The sequence below is a fragment of the Rhipicephalus microplus genome, chromosome 1, assembly GCF_043290135.1.
Source record: "Rhipicephalus microplus isolate Deutch F79 chromosome 1, USDA_Rmic, whole genome shotgun sequence".
NCBI lineage: Eukaryota > Metazoa > Arthropoda > Arachnida > Ixodida > Ixodidae > Rhipicephalus > Rhipicephalus microplus.
The window spans coordinates 272,603,707-272,629,028 of record NC_134700.1 but is presented as its reverse complement, the minus strand read 5'-3'; the positions used below and the strand labels follow the sequence as shown (position 1 = coordinate 272,629,028).

The 25,322-nt window shown below is 42.9% G+C and overlaps 1 protein-coding gene across 2 annotated transcripts; it reads left to right on the top strand.

Moving 5' to 3' along the window:
- Positions 1-1,006: 1,006 nt before the first annotated feature.
- LOC119188184 (acyl-coenzyme A thioesterase 9, mitochondrial) lies at positions 1,007-25,296 on the top strand. 2 transcript variants are annotated; one of them, XM_037436106.2, is made up of 13 exons: positions 1,007-1,496; positions 7,536-7,654; positions 9,487-9,529; positions 10,548-10,729; positions 11,544-11,740; positions 12,363-12,436; positions 14,967-15,034; positions 16,274-16,385; positions 17,198-17,288; positions 21,229-21,314; positions 21,972-22,059; positions 23,734-23,890; positions 24,736-25,296. In XM_037436106.2, exons 1-13 carry the CDS (start codon positions 1,483-1,485, stop codon positions 24,855-24,857), a joined length of 1,353 nt encoding a protein of 450 aa, XP_037292003.2. In that variant the 5' UTR covers positions 1,007-1,482; the 3' UTR covers positions 24,858-25,296. The 2 variants fall into 2 exon arrangements, with proteins under 2 accessions (XP_037292003.2, XP_037292004.2); XM_037436107.2 differs by lacking the exons at positions 1,007-1,496; positions 9,487-9,529.
- Positions 25,297-25,322: the final 26 nt, after the last annotated feature.

Here is a 25,322-nt window from a genome sequence, read left to right as displayed (position 1 = left end):
CCGCGTGACATACGATGATGATCACTACAATGGTATGGATATATATATTATATATATATATATATATATATATATATATATATATATATATATATATATATATATATATATATATATATATATATATATATATGTGTGTGTGTGTGTGTGTGTGTTCGTCAATTTTAAATATGTAGATTTTTTTACACATTTTGGTGCAATTCATATTACTTGACCATTTTAGACAAACGGCGCGGGTGAATACGTCTAGAGGAGTGTTTGCTCTTCCCGTCGGCTATTCTTGTGTGACGTGTTAGTCGTCCCTTGTTACATGCTGAATCAACACCAACTCGCGTAAGTTTTTATTGTACAGCCCCGTAGCGTCCGCAGTGCTGCAACCATGCAGTTTGTAAAATGGAATACAGTTGACAGGCGTCCATCGTAGAAAAACAGAATATACAACGCATTCGTTTACACGTATTACATTTATTTACAATTATTACATTCATTTACACTTCGACCATACAGCCTAATAGAGAACATAAAAACGTGAAACTTTGAATACAAAATATACGAACAACGTCTAGGTGGTGTATTATCAACTCTCTCTCTGTCTTCCTCGCTTCTTTCTTTCAGTTTTAGTACATGCTCTAGCATTACCTAAGCATTATTCAAGCCTTTTCTAAAATTACATTTGGGACAAAATCATAAAAACAAGAATTAAACGAGTCGCGGGATAGGGAGCGCCGATAACTCTGCGAGCAAAATATTAAGGTTTTAAATCTCGCGCTCTAGTTAAGGCAGTGATGATGATGGCATAGAGCAACACGGATGTACATAGTCCTAAATATTTTAGGGAACGGTACAACTTTATGTATAGTAGCGTAGATTTGATGTTGGTAGTAGTGAGCCAACACACTTTCAGTGGCGCATGTCAAAGAGTTCAAAAGCTTTTTTTTTTTCTTCCTTCATGAAGTGGCAAGCCAATCAGCGGTACTAAATAGCGCACGCGCTTGTTGTTGGAGCGGTGTGAAATAGTCGCGCTCGCACGCCTCCAGTACCGCTGCCACACCCGTCTTGAAACCAGGTTCATGAATATTCGTTTATCTCGTATTTATTGCAAGTGGGCGTCCAAAGGCGTTTCATGTGAACTCAGCAAGACTATCTTGGAACCAGACATGCGAATAAGCGTTTCCAAAAGCGATGTCAAATGGCGATAAAAACATTCATAAAGCATAAAGCATTCAACGAGTAATTATTTTAGTGTCCATTCAGCTTTGTCCACCCGAGTCCTGCAATATTCCTCATAGTGGGTATAAGCCTCTATTTCCGAGGACAACAAAGTAACTAGGGCGATCGGTGCTTTGTAGAGCCACTGCTTGATTGCGCTGCTTGCGTGGTACGCCGTGCGCACAGGTAATTTGTAACTAATCGTGTGTGACCGCCGACACCCTTCAGGCCCTACTCGTGGCGACTGGGCATAGTACCACGGTGACGGATGCGATGGCTCTGAACAGGTAAGCATTCGTTTGTCAGGCTCCTTCACTGCGCGATTTCATCATGTGCAATTTGTTTCGGAAGGCCAGCGTTCTTGAAGGGCATGTATTAGTACTTCCGCGTTTTTTTGTTTTTTTTTTCCCCGCTTGTGCAACACTGCATATTACCCTTGTGACGGTCAATGGGGCACGGGTGCTTACATTCACTTACAGAGCCAGTGATTCACTTTGCCCCACTTCTTTGTAAGCAGTAGATGAGTTGTCAACCACAAGATACTGTCAGCAATCATTATTCGCATAGGCCAGAGTCAACTCTTGCATGTAAAAGCTTTGTTAAACCAGTTCATTACGTGTGATTTCCCGCATGCCATTACGCCGTTTGAATATATTGTAACAGCGAGCTGTGATAAGATGGTTTTATTTACAAGAGGTGAACAACGATGGTCGTTTGCGGCAGCACACTGGGGTCGTGCCAAGACTCTTCGTCTTCCTCTGCTTCTCTTCTCTACCTTTTTCTAGTCTGTTACATTCCCCCGCAAGCAGACGAAGCCCGTAGGGCGAGTTATGATGCACAAGGAGGGTAGAAAGGTTTCAGGCGAGCAACGTGAGTTAGCTGCGTTCTGCTCGATCGTCGACCATTGGTCAAAAGACGAGCTATTACGTAAGTGAGCTGGCTTAGACGCTCCAAAACTACAAATGGGCCTGAATATCGTGGCATGAGCTTTTGACACAATCCACGCTTGCGTTGCGGTGTCCAAAGTAACACCAAGTCACCTTTTTCGAATAAAACCGGTTCGTGACGGCCGTCGTATCGTTCCTTCGAACGACGTTGAGAGGCCAGAGTACGAAGACGAGCGATTCGACGGGCTTCTTCCGCGAGGCACAGGGTGTTTGATACAGAGTCGTCATGGTGTAGAATGAAGGGTAAGAAAGTGTCTAGAGGGCTTAGTGGCAACCTGGCGTACAACAGATAAAATGGGCTGAAGTTCGTTGTTTCATGTTTTGCCGTGTTGTACGCGTACGTGATAAAAGGCAGCACTTCATCCCAGTTCTTGTGATTGGAAGAAACGTACATGGCAAGCATGTTGATCAGCGTTCTGTTTGTCCGTTCAACGAGGCCATTCGTCTGCGGGTGATACGGTGTGGAATGACGGAACTGTGTTGTGCACATGCGCAGTGATTCTTCAACGGCATCGGCAGTGAACTGGCGGCCACGGTCGCTGATAATAACACGCGGTGGGCCATGGCGAAGGACCACGGAGTGAAGCAAGAAGTCCGCCACGGATGCAGTGGTAGAAGAGGGAATAGCTGCGGTTTCGGCATACCGCGTAAGATGATCTACGCAGACGATTATCCAACGCTTCTTATTGTTAGATAACGGAAATGGACCCATAATGTCGATTCCTACTTGTTCAAAAGGTGTGCTGGGTGGTGTTAACGGCTGAAGGGGACCTGGTGTAGCGGTGGCCGGGCGCTTGTGACGTTGGCACGTCTCGCAGCTAGCGACGTAACGCTTCGTCGTTTCGTACATCTTGGGCCAGTAAAAGCGTTCCTGCGTGCGGTTCAGCGTTCGTATGAAGCCGAAGTGACCGGACGTCACATCGTCATGCATGGCACGTAGAACATCGGAGCGAAGGCTCTCGGGGACAACTAGAAGAAAACGTGCTCCAGGTCTGGAGTAGTTAGTTTTATAGAGCAACTTGTCTCGGATAGCAAAGCGACCGCTGTGTTGGGAAGCACGTGCGGCGGCAAAAAGAGGATCCAAGTTGAGATCGTTGCGTTGTTCTCTCTGTAAATCAGGCGCGTTGGGGAACGTGCTTGTAACAGCAGCAAGGCAGTCGTCAAAATTCTCAGCATCGCAGTCAGTAGTCGCAAGAGGAATCCGGGAGAGGCAGTCTGCGTCAGCGTGACGACGGCCACTCTTGTACGACACCGTAAAGTCGTATTCCTGAAGTCGCAGCGCCCAACGTGCGAGGCGGCCAGAGGGGTCACGCAAACCAACCAGCCAGCATAACGAATGGTGATCGGTAATTATCTTAAATGGCCTCCCGTAAAGATAGCAACGAAACTTCTGTACGGCGAAAACAGCTGCCAGACATTCCTGTTCCGTAACTGTGTAATTGCGTTCTGATTTGCTCAGGCAACGGCTGGCATATGCCACGACATGCTCTGCGCCATTGTGACGTTGTACAAGCACCGCACCTACACCGATACCACTAGCGTCCGTGTGGACCTCAGTCGGGCAAGATGGATCGAAGTGACGCAACAGTGGTGCTGACGTTAGTGCGAACTTAAGTTGTGAGAATGCGGCGTCACACTCTGGTGTCCAGTTGAAGGTTGCATCCTGTCGCAAGACGTTTGTCAGCGGATACACGATCTCCGCAAATCGTGGAACAAAACGACGAAAATATGAGCATAGGCCGACAAATGAGCGAAGTTCTCGTGCAGACTGCGGTGATTTAAAAGAGCTCACTGCTTCTATCTTGCGAGGATCGGGTCTGACGCCATCCTTGTTGACCAAGTGCCCCAGCACGAGAGTTTGACGTTCGCCAAAGCCACATTTTTTAGAATTCAGAACCAGCCCAGCTTTTTCGATGCAGTCGAGAACAAGACTGAGACGGTTGTTATGTTCCTCAAACGTACGGCCAAAGATCACAACATCGTCAAGGTAGCACATGCATATCTCCCATTTTAGACCACATAATACTGTGTCCATAAATCTTTCAAAGGTGGCTGGAGCATTACAAAGGCCAAAAGGCATGACATTAAATTCAAATAAGCCATCCGGAGTTACGAAAGCAGTCTTTTCTTTGTCGCCGGGTTCCATAGGTATTTGCCAATAACCTGACCGCAAATCAAGCGTTGAAAAATAGGAAGCGGCATGCAAGCAATCTATGACGTCATCAATCCGCGGTAAGGGATATACATCTTTCTTCGTCACAGTGTTTAGACGCCTGTAATCTACGCAGAATCTCCAGGAACCATCCTTTTTCCTGACAAGAATGACCGGGGCTGCCCACGGGCTGGACGACTCTTGCACGACCCCTTTGTTCAGCATGTCCTTTACTTGTTCGGCGATAACTTTGCGCTCAGAGGATGACACTCGGTAGGGCTTTTGGCGGATGGGGTGTGCAGAGCCAGTGTCTATTCTGTGACAAGCGCGGGACGAGGGTAACTGAAGGGGTGCATCTCTATGTTTGAAGTCGAAAGCAGCAACATGCCGGGAAAGGACCTGCACCAGCGCTTGCCGTTCCGTCGTACTGAGAGTCTTGCTGATCATAGCGAGCATTAGATCTTCATTATGGCGAATATCACAAGCAGAGGAAGAGGTGGGGAGGTCCGTAGCTATTGCTGCTATCGAGTTGCATGAGGCTTCATCAAAGAGAGCTATCTTCATCCCGCGAGGAAGCACAACCGGCGTGGCAGAACAGTTCAGCGCCCACAATGTTGCTACTCCTTTTGTCATGCACACAACAGAACAAGGCACAAGTATGTCCTTCTTAAAACAGTTTTTGCGTAGAGGCCCCACTACGAGGTCAACACATGCAATCATCAACCGCTGTAGAAGAGACTCGAACGGGTGTCAGGCACCAAGATGGTGCTATCACTTCATCAATCACACTAAGTGTGTTCCTGTCTTCGCCACGGTAGTCTTCTTCGGAAAGCGACGGTATAAACAAATTGTTTAGTGATATTTCCCCACTACCACAGTCAACGGAAGCACCGCATTGCTCCAGGAAATCGATACCAAGAATGACATCGTGCGAGCAACGAGATAGAACCAGAAATTCCGATACAAATACTTTTCCAGCCAATGAAACACTGACAACACATACACCAAGAGGATTAAGCCACTCGCCTCCTACACCACGAAAGGTGATTGTATCGTCCCATGAAAACATAACTTTGCGACCTAAGCGGTTTCTGAAGGCGAGGCTCATCACAGACACAGTCGTCCCAGTGTCAACTAACGCCATCGTTGGTATTCCATCAATCAACACATTCACTTTTTTTTTTGATCATAACAATAGGCAGAGGTATATCTTGAAAAGACCGTCCGGCGACCTCACCTCCATTGGCCGCGAACGCTAGTTTCCCGGCGGCGGAGAAGAACGCTGCACAGGAGACGGCGAGCGACGAGAACGGTTGGATGGTGGTGTCAAACTCCGCTCGGATGCTGGCGAATCACTGCGTCTGGTCTCGCGCGAAAAACGGTCCCTTGGAAATAAGTCGGTTGTCCGCAGGTCATATGAAGCACCGGGTCTTGATGGCGAAGACATGGCTGTTGTCCTTCGTGATTGGCGGCGTTGTTGGCGGCAATACCGAGCGATATGCCCAGTGAAACCACAGTTGTAGCACACGGGAGGGTCACGGTTTATACGATATTCAATGGAACGAATCCTGGGCCGCTGCTGTCGGCGAGGAAGTTCGTTATCACGCGAAGAACGGGTTTCTGCCACTCTCTGAAATTCATTGTATTCGTCGTAAGTTACATCTTGGTAGTAAGGTTGGTACTGTTCTTGCCGCAGCGGGACGTAGTCTGGCTGAGAGCCCTGAGTATAAGAATGTGGTTGTGCTCGTCGTGATCGTGCGTCATAGGCAGGGCCTCTATCGTATAGACGTGGCTGATACTGAGGTGTGGCATCAGAATCCTCAAAGCCCTCCGCCACTCAGTGCGAGGAGAATGAAGCAACGTTTCGCTCAAACTCTGGTGGCTGATAGGGGGGATGAGTGCTTGGGCGGTTTGCCACTTGCGCGTACAGGCCGAGTTCTTCACGTACTATCTGCCGGATTGTTGTTGCAAGATCAAGCGCCTGGTTGCTGTCTATGCTCGCGATGGTCGTCACATTGGGTAGCCTGCCGAACTTCGGCGTGATGCGTCTCGTCTTTAGTTGTTCAAAAGTGCGGCAATGACGAATGACATCGGTGACAGATGTCAAGGTGTCTTTCGCGATGAGGAAACTGTAAACATCCTCGGCGATTCCTTTTAGAATGTGCCCGACTTTGTCTTCCTCAGACATTCCGGAGTCAATGGTCCTACATAGATTTATGACTTCCTCAATGTAGGTCGTGCAAGTTTCACCTGGCACTTGAGCGCGTTGCATTAGCGTCTGTTCTGCTCTTTTCTTTATCGTTGTTGGGTCGCCAAAGCGCTCTTTGATTTCAGAAAAAAATCTGTCCCACGTCGTTAGCGTTTCCTCCCGATTCTCGTACCACATATAATGCAGTATCCGTCGGAAAGAACACGACGTACAAAAGCTGAGAAGCGGCATCCCATTTGTTAGCGGCGCTCACCCGTTTGTAATGGATGAGCCAAGCCTCGACGTCTTCATCTGGTCTGCCGGCAAAGGGACGAGCATCTCTCAGTTGTGGAGCCGAACTGGTCGGCGCAGAAGTCGAGAGGGGTCGGTGTTAATTTGCGTTGTGGGACATGTCCAGACCAGATGGATTCGGTGGAAGTCCAGCAATGCGACGGCTCCGTCGAAGAACTTGCGGTTCACCTTCCGTCTTCGGGTGTCGATTACCCAGCACGTTCACCACAACTGTAACAGCGAGCTGTGATAAGATGGTTTTATTTACAGGAGGTGAACAACGATGGTCGTTTGCGGCAGCACACTGGGGTCGTGCCAAGACTCTTCGTCTTCCTCTGCTTCTCTTCTCTACCTTTTTCTAGTCTGTTACAATATAATTCCTGGACCGTTGCCAACAGTTGATATTGTTGCAAAAAAGTTTTCAACATGATCATTATGAGTTATGATTAACATTGGCTGTCGCACCTCTCTCCGGACAATATTTCAGTGTCCTCAACTGAGCTGAATTTTTTTGACACAGCCATAGGTCAAAGAGCAGAATTAGAAGCCAGGTGTGCATGTTTCAAGTGGAGCGCATGTGTCGAAATGCTTATGTTCTGTTTTGTTTGGTCATTGTTGACTCAAACAAGGTGTCAAAGTTGCACGTATTGCACTATGTGCAAATGCCACACATTTGGAGTTTTGCATGTTCTACATGAAGTGCCTGATGCCTGCCCAGTATTGATACAAACTTGCTGTGTCATTTCAGAATGTTAGCCACCCTGCTGAGGCAAGCCAATTGTCAGAAAATGACAGGCACTTCTGTCTGCTTGGTGCGCAGTATCATAACTTTTAAAGAGCCTCTCCGCCCGAAGACGATGCCCGAAGGTCTCTGAATTACATTTTTTTCCTTCTGGATGCATCAAGCAAAAATTTTATATAACATCAAAGTGTTTGTCTTATGTAGCTAGCATTCTGTAATAGTACAGGTGCTTTAGAAGTAAAATGGAGCATGTGAGCTGTGAGAGGCACCAGAGTAAATGCCAGAGTGCTCTGGAATTCACTCTGGCGTCTCTGCGTTTTTTATTTCTATAGTGAAATGATTGTGCTGTCTCCTGGCACATTTCCGCATGAAAATAAGAAACCACTACTCTAATAGAGCACACAGGCATTCACTTTTGTGTAGCTTGGCCACAGCTCGCTCGTTCCACCCTTACTTTTGGAGCAGCTGTACAGGCGATCGGCCTTTCTGTGATATTGAGCTACCTGGGGAGTCCGTGATATTGCGTAGACTCCGCATAAAGTCCTGCATGTGAAGAATCTATTCCAGCTTCGAGATTTTTCAACACGGCTTCTAGTATTAATTGCAAAGAAAAGAAAGCCAAGTAAATTAACGGAAAAACCAAAACTGAAATGTGGAAGAGTTTAATTGCCATACTCTTCTGAAATATTCAAAATTAATTCTAATTATTGTTATATCAACCAACTTCATTGTGTCGGTGTGCAGGCTGTGCTTGCAATCATCGCTCGCATGGTGCACACACGTTAACTAATCACTGTATTGAACAGTGATATCATTTCGGTACTTTACTTGTTGCACCCATTAGTGCTTTGTTTTCTGTTTTGCCATTGAATATGGTTGAATTTTTGTTTTTTCAATTAACAAAGCTGCAATAGATTCTTCGCATGAAGGACATCAATTTTCTCATTTGGCATAACTGGCTAACTCCACTATTTAAGAAGGTAATTTAACTTAATAATTTATGTCCCGAATGGTATATTTAGCAATCTTAGGATGCCTACAGCTACAAAGAAGTCATTTCAAAGGTATCAAGCAAATATCGCACTTGCCTAAATTTTGAGGATTTTGGACACATTTCTTGAAGCACCCAGTATAGGTGCTACATGAAGGATGCAAAAAAATTATGGGTAGCCTAAATTGATCTAAGGTAACATACTATGTCGTGCTTCATAATTAGACTGGTATTAGCATGTAGAACCCCAGGACACAATCACTTTTATAGAGAAGGCTTTTTCTTCCAACTATATAATGCAAAGACCCTTTTGCCATTTGCTAATTAAACCTCGACTTTACAGAATAAAATGCTTTAAATATTTGATCTATAAAGGGTGGGTGGTATTGAATAATCAAACAGCTTTTAGTTGAAACCTTAACGTTGAAAGACCTCTGCACATTTTCCTGGAATGTATTGTTTTGTATGGTCATCAGATATAAGCAAGGGCAATGATGTTGGCATGCACACACGTTTTAAATTTCTGGTGTGGGGTACTGCCATAATTCTATCTGTCTTTTATTTCAAACAGTCACTATCTTTATACAACCAATTTTTAGAGTTCATAATTATTACAAATTGTGTGCATATTTGTATCACACAAAGGGCAGAGTTTTGTTAAGTACACATTGCATGCTGTCCTCACTTCCATGCAAAATAATAATAATAATCCTCAAGAGCTTTACCAGTACATCAAGGATGACAATTCGGTAAGAGTGTGTGAAACCAATTTACCGGGAGCCCTTTTTAATCAGAAGCCTCTACATAGATTATGTCTAATAAAGAAAAAAATATATATATATAGCAGAAATAATAAGCTTTATCAAAATGTTCTTTGAAAAGTATTGTTATATATTGCTGAGAAATATGTTTTCTCTGAGCATGATAGGCCAGTGTGGTTCTGACATGGATTTGTTACATTTCCAGTGATGGAAGCTCTCAAAAGCTATGTGGGATATGTAGGTGACATGTAAGTGCACCAAGCACACTGCATGCATTGTTGAGAAATGCTTGCATCTGTGAATAGCTTTGGCACTTACAAATGCTCCCTGCTTGCATTTTTTCTTTTGCAGAAATTATGATGCAAATCTTACCAGGCACGTTGCTATCTTGGCTCTTTCTCATTTTTCCTGCTCTGCCAAATCTTTGCTGCATGACCACAAGACGAAAGAGACATAGTGCATGACTGAAATGTTGACGTGCTTTGTGAGGGCTGACGTTGGAAATATTCCCCTCCTCAAAGCTTTGTTTTTCACTAAACATAGTCACTGATTGCCAATTATGCATGGCATGTTTCCCATTCTCACCAGTCTTGCACTGCGCTATGTATGCACGTGAAAGGTGGTAATGTCGGTACTTGAAGCATGTGGCTGGTGAACATTGTTGAAGTTGCAGTCTACAAACACTGACACCCATCAGTTCCGATTGAGTTTTTTATGTGCTTTTGTGCCTTTCCTGTAACATCCATGCAGCATCAAATTCTGCAACCTATGTCCAACTTGTGCAGTGTTGTTAAAAATTTGACTGATTTAACCAGAGTATTTCATGTAGTGGTTGTTGTCTTGATGGTTAGACTAGCAGGATAGTAGTGACTTAGAACACTCTGCAATTCTCTACATCATTCTGCGAACCTTACTGTAGTTTCTGGCTATTGTTTCGAAGTAGTAACATTGTCGGTCATCCTTGGTGCACTTTGACTCTAAGAGCATTCCTCTACTTCAGCTCTCCACTATTTCCGAATAACAGAAAAGAGAGCTTATGTCAGAAGCAATGTGTGTGGCATCAACTTGACTCGGATCGGTATCATTTATATTAGCTTGCATTGTAGACTGCCGTATTTTACGCTCGCTGGTCATCAAAGCAGAAATGTTTAATTCAGCTAAAGGATTGTTGGATGTTCACAATTTGTTTTTTCATCGTTTATTTATTAATTGCTGCTTCACCTTGCACAACTGACCTACATAAACTGCATTTGTTTGTAACAACAGACCATCTGGCCGCACGAAGCTTCCGAGTTCCCAAGATGAACTGCCAGTACGCAGCATGGTGGACAGCTATGACGAGTGCATCATACCGCTGGCCAGCTCTTTCGCCATGAAGAAAAGCCACACCTCTGGCCAAGGCTTTGTTCGTTTTGGCCGTATTCTCGAAGACATGGATGAGTTTGCAGGCATGTCTCTATTTTTTATAAATATGCAATAGCCTCAGTGATCTGATTAAAATATAGCCAGTGACATGAAATGATCTCAGTGATGCTTGGATGGACCCTTTGTAGAATATAGTCCGCGTGTTTGCTGTTGAATGACACATGTTTTTGTAACTAAGCTGTGTAAGCAGTGTTGCGAAGCTGATGTTAGGCAAAACATTCTGTTAAAGCCAGCTTCCGTGCAATATGTTTAGTGTCTGCAAGTAGTAAGTGTTGTGCGAAAGGTGCTTGTGTTATTTTATTTACATTCACTTTTACAGAGAAAAAAATAAAAAGGAGAGAGACAGAAAAGAAAGGAGCTACAAGTCCTTTTTTTTGCACTGAAAACCTAGCCAACATCACGACACTTCTACGGCATTTGAATCAATGTGAACTTTCTGTAGGATATGTTAATTGCTTCATTTCTTTAAGCAATTGTTTAGAAGCTCCAAGCGATTTTCATTACTATAACTAAAAGCTTAGTGATACGCGTATGCTTTCAAGGAGTAGCCGCAACAAAAGGAAAGCTTGAATTGATTTACAGTGTAAAAACGAGGGAAGCCTCATTAAAGTACTGTTTTGGCAAGAAGACACCTTTTTCAAGGCTCTGGTTACACGCTATGGTTCATCATGCAGGTAATTTCTTTTTCTTGAAGCTATTTATTGAAACCAAATATTAAAATGAATATGAACAGAATTTTTTTCAAGTGGCTAGCATTGTGCAGTAGATTCGGCTCCAAACATGTTTGCATTTTCTAACATGCCTGGCTCGATTTTTCTGTTTTAATGAAATCCACAGTGTGGCTGTCGTACCGGTATGTACAGTACCCAGGCCTCAGCTTCGGGGTACCCATGCCAGTGAACATGGTGACTGCTCTAGTGGACAGCATACACAGTGATGACATGGATATTCGACCGCGGCACGACCTCAAGCTTTGTGGTCACATTTCTTGGGTTGGCAAGACATCCATGGAGGTCACCATGGAGCTCCAACACGTAAGTTATCTTGTGAAATATTGCGGAAGAATGTCATCCTGATGTGCCGATATGTGATTTTTTAATATGGACCTCGAAGGAGGCTCTCTGCTTTGTTTGGTCACTGTTTTATTTCATCACGTTTTATTAGCGGAGACTTTACATGTACCCATGGCAATACTGTGGTGCGTCTCTAGCTAGCTTCAACATCACTGCACATTATCTGTGGAGTTAAGATTAATTTACTAGTAAATTCAGCACTTCTTACTCTATTTTGAACAGCAATAGCATTTTATTTTGATGAACTGGTGCATATGTATATTTAATGGAAAGATAGCATATAGCACGGAACAAGGGAACATAGGAAATTTTACTTATTATCTTTGTGGACTTGATGATGATAAATGATACATGAAAGTAACTTCTAGGATTGTGGTGCATGTTTCAGAATACTAGATGTAAAACTGTGTGCTGAACTAGTGGGAAAGTGTAATATTAAGTTATGTATTTTAGTCAGCAAGTAAGCAACACCATTAATAGTGTGTTTATCCATCTGTACATATGCACTGCCATGCTGTAAATAATCTCAGAAGTCGCGTTAGGTCGTGTTATGCACAATAAAAGCAGTCGTCTATTGCTGCAGCTGGTCCCGGAACAACCCAGAAATTTGCTCACTGCTAAGTTCGTGATGGTCGCTATGGAAGCTAATGCCACCAAGTAAGTGTTTCAATGCCTTGAGGCATAAAAACTGGGAGCTCTTTCATTTTAAGAAATTCTTGAGTGAATTTATGTTTCAGTATTGAAGAAAGACAAATGAAATTTGACTGTCTTGCCATTCACCTTTTTTTGATAATTTATACCTCTAGTGACTAAAAGAATGTCAATGTTATTTTTAGATTTTATTGATAATTGATTTTTGGAATGCAGGGTGTCCTAAAAGTTTAGCACTCAGCTTTAAATCCGTGTGTACCGTGCACATCTTTAACATTGACGTTAACATTTAGTGTTAGTAAAGCAATGACGTGTCATTACGGGGCCCCTCGTCACACCTACACAGCTTCGCAGTTGCCACAGCATGAGTAATATGAATGTACATAACAGCGCCACTGGGATTTAAGCCCATGCCAGTTAGACAATGTGCCATTGGGAGGCAAGTATGTTAAGCACTGAGCTATTGCTGAGCAATACATGTGGTCACTTGCTTCAAGGTACAGCACACACACTCTTCATTCAATGATGTATGTGGTATGTGTATTTACAAGTATGGTACGGAGCAGTTCTGTAATGTATGCGATTCAAGTTGTGTTTGTTTCGTATGGACATTGCTCTTCGAAGGAGTTAGATTTTTCTTTAATACACTTTTGAAAATGGCAGCAGCAGCTCAAATTAGACATGCATTGCACTGGTGATAAGCCACAAGCTTCAAGCATGGCTCATACAAACATTGTATCCGGGCATTAACCCTTTAATGCCTGAATTATGAAACTGCCACGTGCAACACTCTACGCCACATGGTACTGGAGTGTCGCAACAATCTGGACATACCACCGTCGTCACCGCCAAGTGCAAACGCAAACGAAGAGAAACGAATCCAGAGAAAATATACAAAGACCAGTACGAGGCTTTGCTGGTGACGTAAGACCCTGACAACCAGCTACGATTGGTGACCTGGGCTTGGGTGGGGGCAGTGAGTCATGGCTACCTGTACTGAGGAGGCCACCCACCTTAGGACTGAAGTACATAGAGCCTGGTCCAAATAAAGTTCATCTCATTCATTCATTCATGAAACAGTCAAACAAAATAAAAAGTGTTTTTATTTCCAGTTTTAAATAGCAACCTTGAACTGATTCTGCAGTTAAATGATCTAAAATGCAACTTTGATGCATACTTTGAAGGTCGCAAATTCCTCATATGTCACATAAGCGAGGATTTTGCAACAAAAACGCACTTCAGAACTACGAAACATGTCCTGTGGCACATATTGTGTGTGTTCTTGCCAAATAAACAAAATTATTGAAGATAGAACTTAATTACCCAAGCAAGAAAGAATGAAGAAGTGAGCCATAAGCTACAAAACAATTGGTTCTAGCATAGAATAACCTAAACGAGACAGTGCTAGATTTTTTATACTGGAATTGACGTTCCGCTTGAGTACATTACAGGCAACGTTCGTGACGCATTTTGTGACTTGCTTGCTCGAAGTTTTTCGGTTTGTCCCGAATTCATGACAGCAGTAAAGGGTTAAAGGTTAAAGGGTTGATGGGTAGTAAGCATAGCACAGACCCGCATTTGGGGGTGTACTCGGGCTGGTACATTTAGTGGATAGCATTGTCTAAACCAGGGATCTCACTTATGTGGACTGTAGGCCCCATGTGGCCACCAAACCCCTCGCTTGTGGCCTGAAGCGCTCACAACTTTCTCCGTTCCGTATGTTTAAAATTTAATTAAATATGTTCATGAGCTACTCAAACATGACAGTTCTCAAACATCGTGTTCATGAGACGCCTTGTGCAGTCACCGTGTGTGTTAATCAGTAATCCTAAAACAACTCGATACTTCAGAATTTTCAGGCAAGTTTAAGTTATTTCAAAGATAAGTATCAACATGCTGCACCAAATCTCATCAGAAATGTTTTGTTTATGAAATGTGGGGGTATTTTGTTTCAAATGGCAAAGTTTGCTGGCAGTTTGTATAAACCACCCCCTCCCTCTCTTCTCTCCCCCAGTTCTACCTTCTTCACTTTCTCAACCCTTGCACATAAAGTTGCGCGATTATGGCCTGCTGGCTAAGTTGAGTTTGGGAGCTCTGACCTAAACCATGCATCATGGCATACAAAGGATCATCAAAGAGCAATGTGACATACTAACTTGCACGGGCATTTATTGAGACTCGATTTTCAGTGGCTAGATTGCACCATATAGTATATGTACTTCATTGTATGTTAAGTCCCTCATGGAATGTTGAAGGAGTGAATAAAAGATGCAGAGGATAATGATCTTTGCTTTGGCAACTCCCACCCAGTGAGTATGAGTCATCCTTTGTGTTAATTAAAAAGAAACAATTATGTAAATTAAGTTATAAAAAGTGGTGCTGTTGCAGTACATGAGATCAACGCTAAGGAAACCAGTGAAGTCTGATCTCTCTTTTTTGTGCTACTATATAATAAACTAAAGAATGCTTCATAATGAACCATAATAAGCAAAGTAGTGGTGCTGAATATGTTTCCTTTTTTTTTTTCATTTCCCAGAACTGTTCCCGTAAATAAGCTTGTACCGAAAAATGAAGAAGAGCAAGCTATTTTTGATGAAGGAGCAGGTGAGGTGGACTAATCTTCATTATATGCATGCATTTACGCTGCATTTGGTGTTGTAGTAAAGCATCATACAGACATTAATATGCACGTCTTTAAAGTTCACTTGAAAGTGTAGTTTTGACAAGTATAGCACCCAAAATTCAACTCGCATCAGCAAATGAGCTAGTACAATGTGAGTAATTGGACTTTACCGGAGAAGGTCTTCAACCTAAAGTGGGCATTAAGTAGTGTCTATGGGTGATGACTTACTGTTACCTGTATTGAGACGAAAAATAATTTAGCACGATTGAATAACTTCAGTCTTGTTGAAGGGACAGGACAGTCTATTTCATACTCGAATGTGGCAGAAGTGAGCTGCAAAAAAAAATGCATGCACAATGCATTATCTGCATTATTTGAGCATTGCATAAAACCATGCAAAAATTAAAGTGAAGTAGTTCTGATACATGCTGCTATGCTTGTTTAAAGAGCCCCTGCAACACGTTCTTGAGTAATGGTTGAATGTCTGCATTAAAAGAGCTTATTGCATGGCAGATCAACTACCACGAAAATTTTTACAACCTGTCAAGTATGAGCAGAGTTACAGAAATTTGTCGCACACTTCAAGCACTTTCTTTCCGTTTTCGTACTAGTGAGTTCATTGAATGTTGCACAGGAAGTGAAATGACAAAGAGGGGGGAGGGGGGCTAAAAGAAGAATCTTTTTACTAGAACATGTCATGACCTTGAGCACTTTCTTTACTTTTTTTATTGAAGAAATAATTGTAAAATGCAGGTTGCATGCTACACTTAATGTTTGCCTCATGTGTTCTCAAGAGGCTCAAATACCAATTGACAGTATTTTCTGACCATGCTCTAAAGGTGTTGCAGAACCACTCTTTAAGCTTGCAGCTTACATATTTCCAAGTCATTGTTTTCAGATGTTTTTAAGGTAAGGGATTACTTTTGCAGTTTTGAGTTTCAGCAGATATCAATGGTATCAATGGAAAATTAACACTGACCTATATTTTTTTTTCTGCCGATTCCTAAGAGGCTAAAATTAAACAGGGTTTTCGATTCATTGCAGTAAAAGCGGCTGTCAAATCTGGGACTTTGTGAAATAGCGCTTTCACACAAGCTCACATTCCTCTTCTGTAGCTTTGGCTGTATAGCTGCAGAAAGTTGTCTACAAGTATAATTAAGAAGCATAGCGCAAGGGGTGAAAGGTCAAGTGAAAATTGGTGTATATTCAATGTCTTGCAGCCAGTGTTGCACGAAGAAAAAAATTCCAGGAAAGTGGCATTTTTAAGCAACCACCAACACAAGAAGAGAGAGATCTCCTTCACAAGCTTTTTCTGGAAGACTTTGATCCAGAGTAAGCTGCTTGCATCCCATTGATAACAGACAACCTCTAGTGTTGCGCATTTTCAGTACACAAAATCATATTCAATCTTATATGTGTAAGTACAGATGAGTTTTGTTATAATGAAGTCTTGGAGTGAAAAATATGTCAGTTCAATCAGATTTAGGTTCAACGCATTCCGATTTTAGTTATGGTTGGTTCCAAATTGTCCACTTTTACAATGCTTCATCAGCTATTCCACATGCTGAGCTGGTTAAGAAACAGTTTCGCCTCTGTTTTTTTTTCTTCTGCCTCATGGTAGTGTGTTGCATAGCGCTGTCAATTTGTCCGGACGTTGTGTGCATAAGTTTCATTAAAAGAAAGTAGGAATGAGCTTCCTGAAATCTGCAGAAGGTATTCATTGTAATGATGTCCACAATGTTGCTCTGCTACAGCAGGCACACAGAAAAAGACAGCCATACTGGGAACTGGCACAGCTTGGGCAAGTGTTGGTCTCCAGCTGTGTATGGATGCGGTTCCGAGCAATTCGGCGAGTTTCCTCAGCTCTTTAAGTCCTTGGTATCAATGCTCGGCTATACTACCCTTTTAAAACTGTCCACCCATTATTTTTTTTGTCAAAATTAGTGTGAGAATACTAGGTTCACTGTATTCTATTTTGACGGGATTCCCCAGCAGGAAAGTATAAAGGGAACATTAAGGAAAAAAAGGTGTGCACAGGTGTGACAATAATTGTTGTGATACAAAAATGCATTGTTTAAAGCATATGTCTTGGGGGCCCTGTAGCTGCAGCCAATTAATGCTGACATTGTGTCTCTTTATTGCAGGACATACATCTTAAAGTCTGATGAGTGTCCTGTCGGTGCCATTTGGATGCAGGATGCAAAGCTGACCAACGTGGTCATCTGTCAGCCTGAGGTAACGAAGCGCTCTGAAAGATAACACATTCATTATAATTGCCTTAAATGTTTAAGTCCTAATGACTCTTATGTCATAGCTTAGTTGAGGACGACATGTCGTATATATCGGGTGCATAGTGACCCACGAGTAAGCCACGCACCTTTTTTTTTAGAACTCCAGAGCGATGGCACATCTGTGTTTGTAGTTGGAAGCAACAAGAATTTTTCATGTAACATTGACAGACATCAGCTCTATAATACAGCAAAGACCCACGATTGTACAACTATAAAGGCAAAATGAACATTTTGACACTGTGGCCAAGCGTTGAGTGAATGTGTTAGTAGGGGGCACATTATGTGGGTGAAATTTGTGCTCTTGTAGAGGAGCGCCCGTCCTATTTATGTGTTCCTTCTATGTCTCCCTCTGGTTCTTCATTGTGCTAAGAATATGAATTTCACAAGTGACTCAAACCAACTAGCCTGCATCAGTGCTTTGACTGCCTTCGTAGAGTTGTTCCTTAGTAGCACGTTAAAGTTTTTTTGTGACCACACACTATGGCTGGTGCAACTATGAAGACTACAAAGGGAGTCTGTTTAAAAGACTGACCTACAGGACGTTTTTTTTTTTTTTTTTTGTTGAAATGTATTCTAAATCTGCAAGAACAGGAACCCCGAATGCTTCTGAGCTGCTTATCAGTGAATCTATGTACTTAAAGGGGCCTTGCAACACTTTTTGAGCATGGTCAGAAAGTGCTTCTGATCGGTAGTAGAGGCTCCCAACACGGGAGCCAAATATTATAGTGCAGCACGCGGCTTGGAATTCACAATAAATTAACAAAGTCGGCTAAAAATTGCTTTCTCTTTTCTCAACAAATCTTGAAATAAGCCCAAAAATCACTCGTAGTGAGCCCATCTATCAGCCATTGGCTGATTTGAACATGGTGCGCTCGGTTGTTACAGAGATTGCCGCAGGAGGCTGCGACTTATCCACGCGTGCACACACGATCACACTGAAAAAGCCGTGCATTCGAAAGAAAAGAAAATAATGCTCAAGGTCACGAGGCATGCATGCCGTTTTTCTTTGCGCCTGCCATTGCTTCCTGCTTAGCTTCCAGCACTTTCGTCGGGAAGAGAGAAGGGAGAATTCAATCGCAGCATGCGACAAATCTTTGTTACCCCACTCGCACTGGACGGATTTAAAAATTTTTTGCGCCATTTAATTCGTGAGGCAATAGGCTCTTCCTGAGAGTTCATTCCATGGTTACTTGAAAAAGTGTTTCAGAGCCCCTTTAAAGGGACATATTTAAGTTGAGCTGGACTGTATGGCATTCATTTTGGTAGTGCAAAAGATACACACACACAGACACACACATAAAATGACCTGTAGACAGGACAGGCGGTCTCTGTCTTGCAAAAAATCTGATTACAAGACTAAATTGCTACTACTGTAAGTAGTACAAAATTAAGGACCTACTTACAAAAAATTATCTACTTTTCCTCTTTTTTTGAATTCTTGACATCGTAATGCTAGTATGAAGCCTCAGTTTCTTGAAAGCACCACGAGTAAATAATTACAGCTTTGTTTATGAGTGTAGTAAGTTCAAAATTCACATTGGATGTCGTGCAACTTCAAACAAGAAAAGCGTAGAAAACTGTCCACATTACCTAAAGTGGAGGTGGTGATAACATGATATCGCAAACCACTTAAGAGCACACCTATCACTGACACCTAGTGCAGTAATTGAGGGCCATTGACTGTGTTGTTGAGAGATTCAAGTTGAGCCATTTCGATTGTGAACGCCTCTTACAAATGCAGGGTAACCCACTCTCCCTCTTGTTCCGCTGACTGTTGAATGAACTCGGAATTTCACTGCACACTTATAGCATGTGTGTACCTGTCAGTAATGCCTCGAATCACGGGATTGCCACAACAGGATTTAGTGATGCGAACAGCTTTCTTCTTTACACATTGGGGGTTTCTGCCATCTGGCCAGATGACGGAACGCCGCATTGCCTCAAAAAAACATTTATTAGTACAAAAACGATCAGCACTTAAACACGCAACTCAAGGTCCTCAAGGACACCGCACATGCTAACAACCGTTCAGCCCTCAACGCCCCAACTGTCCAATACACGCGCACGCCCAGCCTTTCACAAAGTCCTCATGCATCATGTCAGTTGCGCTCTTGTAGGGGAGCCATGGAACGTGTGCACCCCTACCACGTAGCACGCACCCCTACCACGTAGCATTACACCACAACACCCTAAGTCACAGCTTGTTAACGTTTATTCTGAAGTGGTCACATTAAACTGTGGTGGCGGCGACCAGACAAGGCGACAGAGTTGCAGTTGTCCTCTCCTAACCAGTTCTTCCCTCGCCTACTCAGCTCTCTCACCTTGTGGGGAAGGGAAGGGCGAGTTGAACAAAAAGAACAAAGAGCCAAGGTAAAGACAGTTGAGGGTTGGGATTAACGCCATTTGGCTGTATTTCTTCACCGCATCTGAACATTGGCAACCCAGGCAAGGCTAATTGCCAGTTCAGCATGGTCGCTAGCCTCCCTTTGATTATAGCGACAGGAATACGTGATCTACTGTCGCTCCGCCTGCAGAGAACAGTTACACAACGCTCAAGCACCTGCTCATCAGCCGTCTCATGCCATCAGAGCCTCGGCGACTGCAGCAGCTACTGCACGCCACGGAACTTGGCAACTGAACCTCTTCTCAACTACTGCGCCATTAGGCAGCTACTGCATATGACAAACGCTGCAACCATCAACGCTGACAGCAGACTACTTTGTGAGCTCATACTGCAGCGACTTCCCAACTATGTGCGCAAGGTTCTCGTCTCAGCTGGCAACAAAACATCTTCCTTAGCTCACCAAGCTCGATTACTGTTGCTCTGCCGTTCGTCATGGCGTTGCCGACTGAAATCTCCCTTTGCCCACCATGCTGAGTGACATATCCTGTAGGCTGGTCAGCCTACAGAGTACCTCTCTCTCAGCAAGCCAACATAGTCAGTGCCCGCCATGCGAAGAGAAGTACCCTTCATTCTGGTTAGCCGAGCCCTGTCTGAGGCCTGCAATTGCCACAGCCAGCAGCAATTGCAAGTCTCAGACAATGGCTTGGCTGACCAGCTTGCAGGGCACCCCTCCCAGCATGGCAATCATTGAATATATAGGCTTGCTGCACGAAATCGCCAACGAGTAGAGCGTCGAGGTCACTTTCGTGCCATGATGAGCTCAGCCCTGATGATAAGCTCCAATGCCTGGTGCAGCTGAAATCGCCGCCCACAGTATGCTTTGGGGCAGCCAACATGCCTGAGCAGGCACAGGTGGCTGCAATGCGCTGCGCACTGTATTAGCTGAAAATCATGACGAAGAAGTGAGGCAGGCAGTGTGCCTGGCTTATCAGCATGCTGGTCATTTTGGATTGAATGGAGGACAACTGTCAATTTGTCGCCTGGTTTCTCAGCCATCACAAAATAGCAATTTTTTTCTGCTCTTCAGGAATTGAGGCTCCAAGGCATAGTTCAGGGGCGGATCCAGCCACTCATTTTAGGGGGGGGGGGCGCCTAAAGTAACACCTGGGAAGGGGGTGTTTTGTTTTTATTAGCAGAGAAACCTCTTCATAGCATGAATACCATTTATGTGTGCTCACACTAGTTTCACTCATTTGTTCTAATTGGTGACAGGAGGTGGTATACGAGCACAGAAGTGATGGGGGGGGGGGGGGCTGACACAGACTTTAGGGGGGGGGGGCAATCACCTCTACCGCCCTCTTCTGGATCAGCCACTGGCATATCTACCAGCTCGGCAGAGTTCAGTAATGAGATAAATAAAGGCAAGAATTTATTATCGATACTTCCCTGAAGGCATTTAATTGTAATAAGCAGAAGTTGGTCAGTTTTATTTTTTCACCACTAAATGCCAGTGCTTTTTCTCGTTCCTTTGGGTGTCTAGTTTGAGAATCTCTACAACAAGGTGTTTGGTGGCTTTCTCATGAGAAATGCCTTTGAACTGGCATGGGCAACAACGTACATCCTCAGGTCAGTATTACTTTCTTTCAATTCTGCGATGTTATTACACCGTACGAAACTATTTAAGGCATCTCAGTCATCAATTAATGTTAAGCAAATTGAAAAGTAGATAACTAGTGCAAGTTGTAAATTTCTAGTCATTGTAATAAACCTTGCCATGATTATTGGCTGCTTGACATTGCTTTCCAAATTGTGAAACAAGCTTGAGGTTACCATTTTCAACAACTACTTAATCCATATCATTATGGCTTTTTATAGAAAATACCCACCATTTTGCTCTATTCAATAAAAAGTTTCCTGAACCCTGCTTTTTATTCTTGGCTATAACTCGACTGCTTCTAACTGTGATCTTGATATGACAACATAGTAATGCTATTTATATAATCAATTCATTAGTTTGTGAAATAAAACTTTAATAGATTGAAATAATTTGGTTTGACATCTAAAGATATGCATATAAAATTGATTGTCTTTATTATAATGATATTCCACTCTATAGCAAAATCAAGCCTTTCAGCTACTCTCTATTAAATCTAAACTGGACGAGCTGAATTTGTCTCCTGAATAATGTATCAGAGTTAGTGTTGGTGTAATCTCCACAGTCCAAATTTACCAATTAGGAGCAGGTGCAGTGTCATGGAAACTAACGACCTTTCTACGTCACAGTGGACGTCGCCCCAAGACATACCACACAGATGACATCTGGTTCAGGAGGCCTGTGGAGTTGGGCTCTCTGCTCCACTATGAATCACAGGTATGGAATGCTAATAGGGTGTGAAGGCCGAAATTTTTTTTTGTGTGTATGTGCACACATTGTGAGGTGATTGCTGAGAAAAAACGCTAGTCAATGCCTTACAATTTCACGCTCTTTACTTCACGTACGCTAGCTGAGTCAGTGGTCCTCATCAACACATTGTGCTTTGTATTTTGGAATAGTACTTAATTTGATGCCACCGTTAACATTGCATGCTATTATAGTCAAATGATATTGCCATTAAAAAAATACTACTACAGTTGCAGGTACTGTTGAACCCCTTTGAAAGGGACATGCACTGGGGAGTAATTCTCGACTTATGAGGTGTTCCCAATAAGCAGGGTACCATCATGTATGGATTTTCTCATCAATCTCAATTCCACTGTAGGCAAACTAATGTCGAGTTCAGACAGCGGGTTGGAAGTCTGAACACCGATGGTTGCTTACACCCAGGACAACTTTGTCCAAGTCAATGTAAATGCAACAGTGATCAAACCTGACAAAGGCACAAGGGAAATCACAAATGTTTTCCACTTGAGTGACACACCCTCTGAACACTACAGACAGCGTGTCAGTATTATCAACACCAGTGTGCCTAACTGTTCAGAATTAACAGTTTGTTGTTAGTTCATGCTCGTGTTGTATACTATCGTGTTTTTTGTGCGCCTTTGTGTTCAGACAGCGCATCGCATGTGTCAATCATCTACAACCAATTATGTACTCTGGTCTGTCTACACTGGTATTTCTTACACCCATTTATCTCTTACACCAGTGTCTCCTACAAAGGGGTTCAACTGTAGTGCATTACAGTCACTGGCACACATACATATTACAGATTTACTGGTTTTCTTGCAGTCTCATTATTTACGCTTCTATTTTCTATCTCACGTTTTCACAATCTCTTTGCTGTCAGGATGTTTACTCTTTCACATGCAGCTTTGACTCGGCAAGTAGAACTGTTGCTCCAAGCAGGTAGCATGGTATTAGAAATAGACCACTAGGCCAGAATTGTAACTGCAGCTTGTATGGACGTGGTCACATTACCAATAATTGACATAATTTGGAAAGACTCTTTCAAGACGATAGAGTTGTTGGAGCTAAGCGAGAGCTCTGCAGGTTTGGTTGAAAAATGCTCACTACCACTTGTAAAAATTTCATGTAGAAAAAAAACCAAGTGCTAGTGCCTGGGCTATCACCCTTCTGGTAAAACGAGAAAATATTATCATGAGGTCGTGACAATAACGGTAGGAGACAGTAGGTCAAAGATGAAACTGTTTATACAGCCGAACTTGTGGCCACGTAAAAGGAAATGGAGATTATAGCGACACTGGCACTGATATTGGCGAACTGAGCGTCGGTCGTCGATCAACTGACAAACGGCGAAGCGCGTTGGCATTTATACCCTTGCCATAGAATATTCTAGCATTATCGCTAGTGGCGGCGTAGGTTCCCAAAAAATCTGCGACGTTCCCAAAGTGGGCGTAATCTTAACAAAATGATCTACTGAAATCTTGAACCTTTTCGAATAACGTCGGCACAGTTTGCGCTGAACATAGTGTAACGAGGTGATAACAAAACTTGAGAAAAGAAACGTGTCAATATATAAAGTCTTCTGGTGGGCTTTTCAAGTTTCTCGCCATAACTAAGACTATGTCCGTCACCATTCTTACGCAGGTTGTTTACACCCGGGATAACTTTGTCCAAGTCAATGTGAACGCAACAGTGATCAAGCCAGTCAAAGGCACGAAGGAAATAACGAATGTTTTCCACTTTACTTTCTCTCTTGATGGAGAAAATCCAGCTCCCAGAGTGATCCCCAGGTCTTACCCTGGTAAGTTCTAGAAACAAAAGCATATACCTGGCACTCGGTGCAGGCTCTGCTTTTGATTTTACGAGAAAATCTCTCTCGGGAAATGCTAAAACTGTGCTTCTCCTTATATGCAAGGTTCAGTCATGAATGCATCGTACATTTGTTAGCAATATGCACTGCTCAGAAGTTTGCTCGCTTACTAGCGGGCTTTCTTGGTAACCTTATTGGTAAACACACTCCAAAAATGGGCACAGAGTACAAATAATGCAGAAAACAGCATGCATAGTAAAGATGGTGAAGTATCTTGGTGCTTTGCCCATCAAATGGCCTCATCTTGCATCATCATCATCATTGGGATAGTAAAATGTTATAATCATGTAGTGCGCCATGCCACAAAATCCAGTACACATATTTGCAGGTTGAATGAAACTAGGTGCAACGGACAGCATTGCTCGTGCTCAGCCTGAAGTATGTTCCAGTTTTAAATATTTACACTTAAAATGGAATATGCCTTAAATCCCAATATTCAATTGAAGTTTGAAAAATTCAATTGTAGATCTCTAAAGAACTGGTGTCATTGCAGGAATACTGGAAAAATGTTCTCGCACTTGTGCTACAGACGTGTTTCTTTAAACCTTATTATATTTCAGATAGTTAGAGATAGGAACATATGGTACAAGCACGTGCAAGAAATGAAGTTGCCATCATAGTACAGCATTTCAATTGTGCATATTCGCTTCCATTAACTTGCAGTTGTGCATCGCTTTAATGGAGGTTTGGCTGATATTTAAATCTACTTAAGTGCTTGTTGCACTATAAAAAAAAAGTCTTACTAATTATGACTTGTCCTCTTGTCCTTTATGCAGAAAGTATGCTGTACATTGAAGGAAAACGGTACCTGGATCAAGCCTTGTCAAATCCAAAGCCTGCAGCAAGTCACAGTCACGACAAAATCCACAGCACTAGCCATGGCTCAGCCCACGCATAGGAAACCAGTAGCCATCATGAACCAAAAACGAAGGGAGCATGAGTTCAGAAACAGTACAGCAGTGTGCCAAACCACCACCACTGGACTGTATGCTTGATTTGAGGTTGCGAACGTACATTTTACAGCAGCCAGACTAACCCATGGCCAAAGCAAATTGAGCGTTTACAACGCTTTATACGTAAAACCATATCTATGTCACAGGTGCAACTACAATATGAAGACTAACAAAGAAAAATTGCTTTGTCTGTTACATTTGTATTTAAGCTTTCTTTACACATAGTCGTTGGTATCCAGAACGGCGGACTTTTTAATGTGTTGGCCTCTACATGTGCATTTAGCTTTTACTTGCAACGTTTTGAACCTGCAGTTTTCTTTTTTTTAGATTGCTGTTACATTAATGTATATACATTACATATATTAAAAGACTAATTATACTTGATGTTGCTTTTGTGATTCAAGTTTATG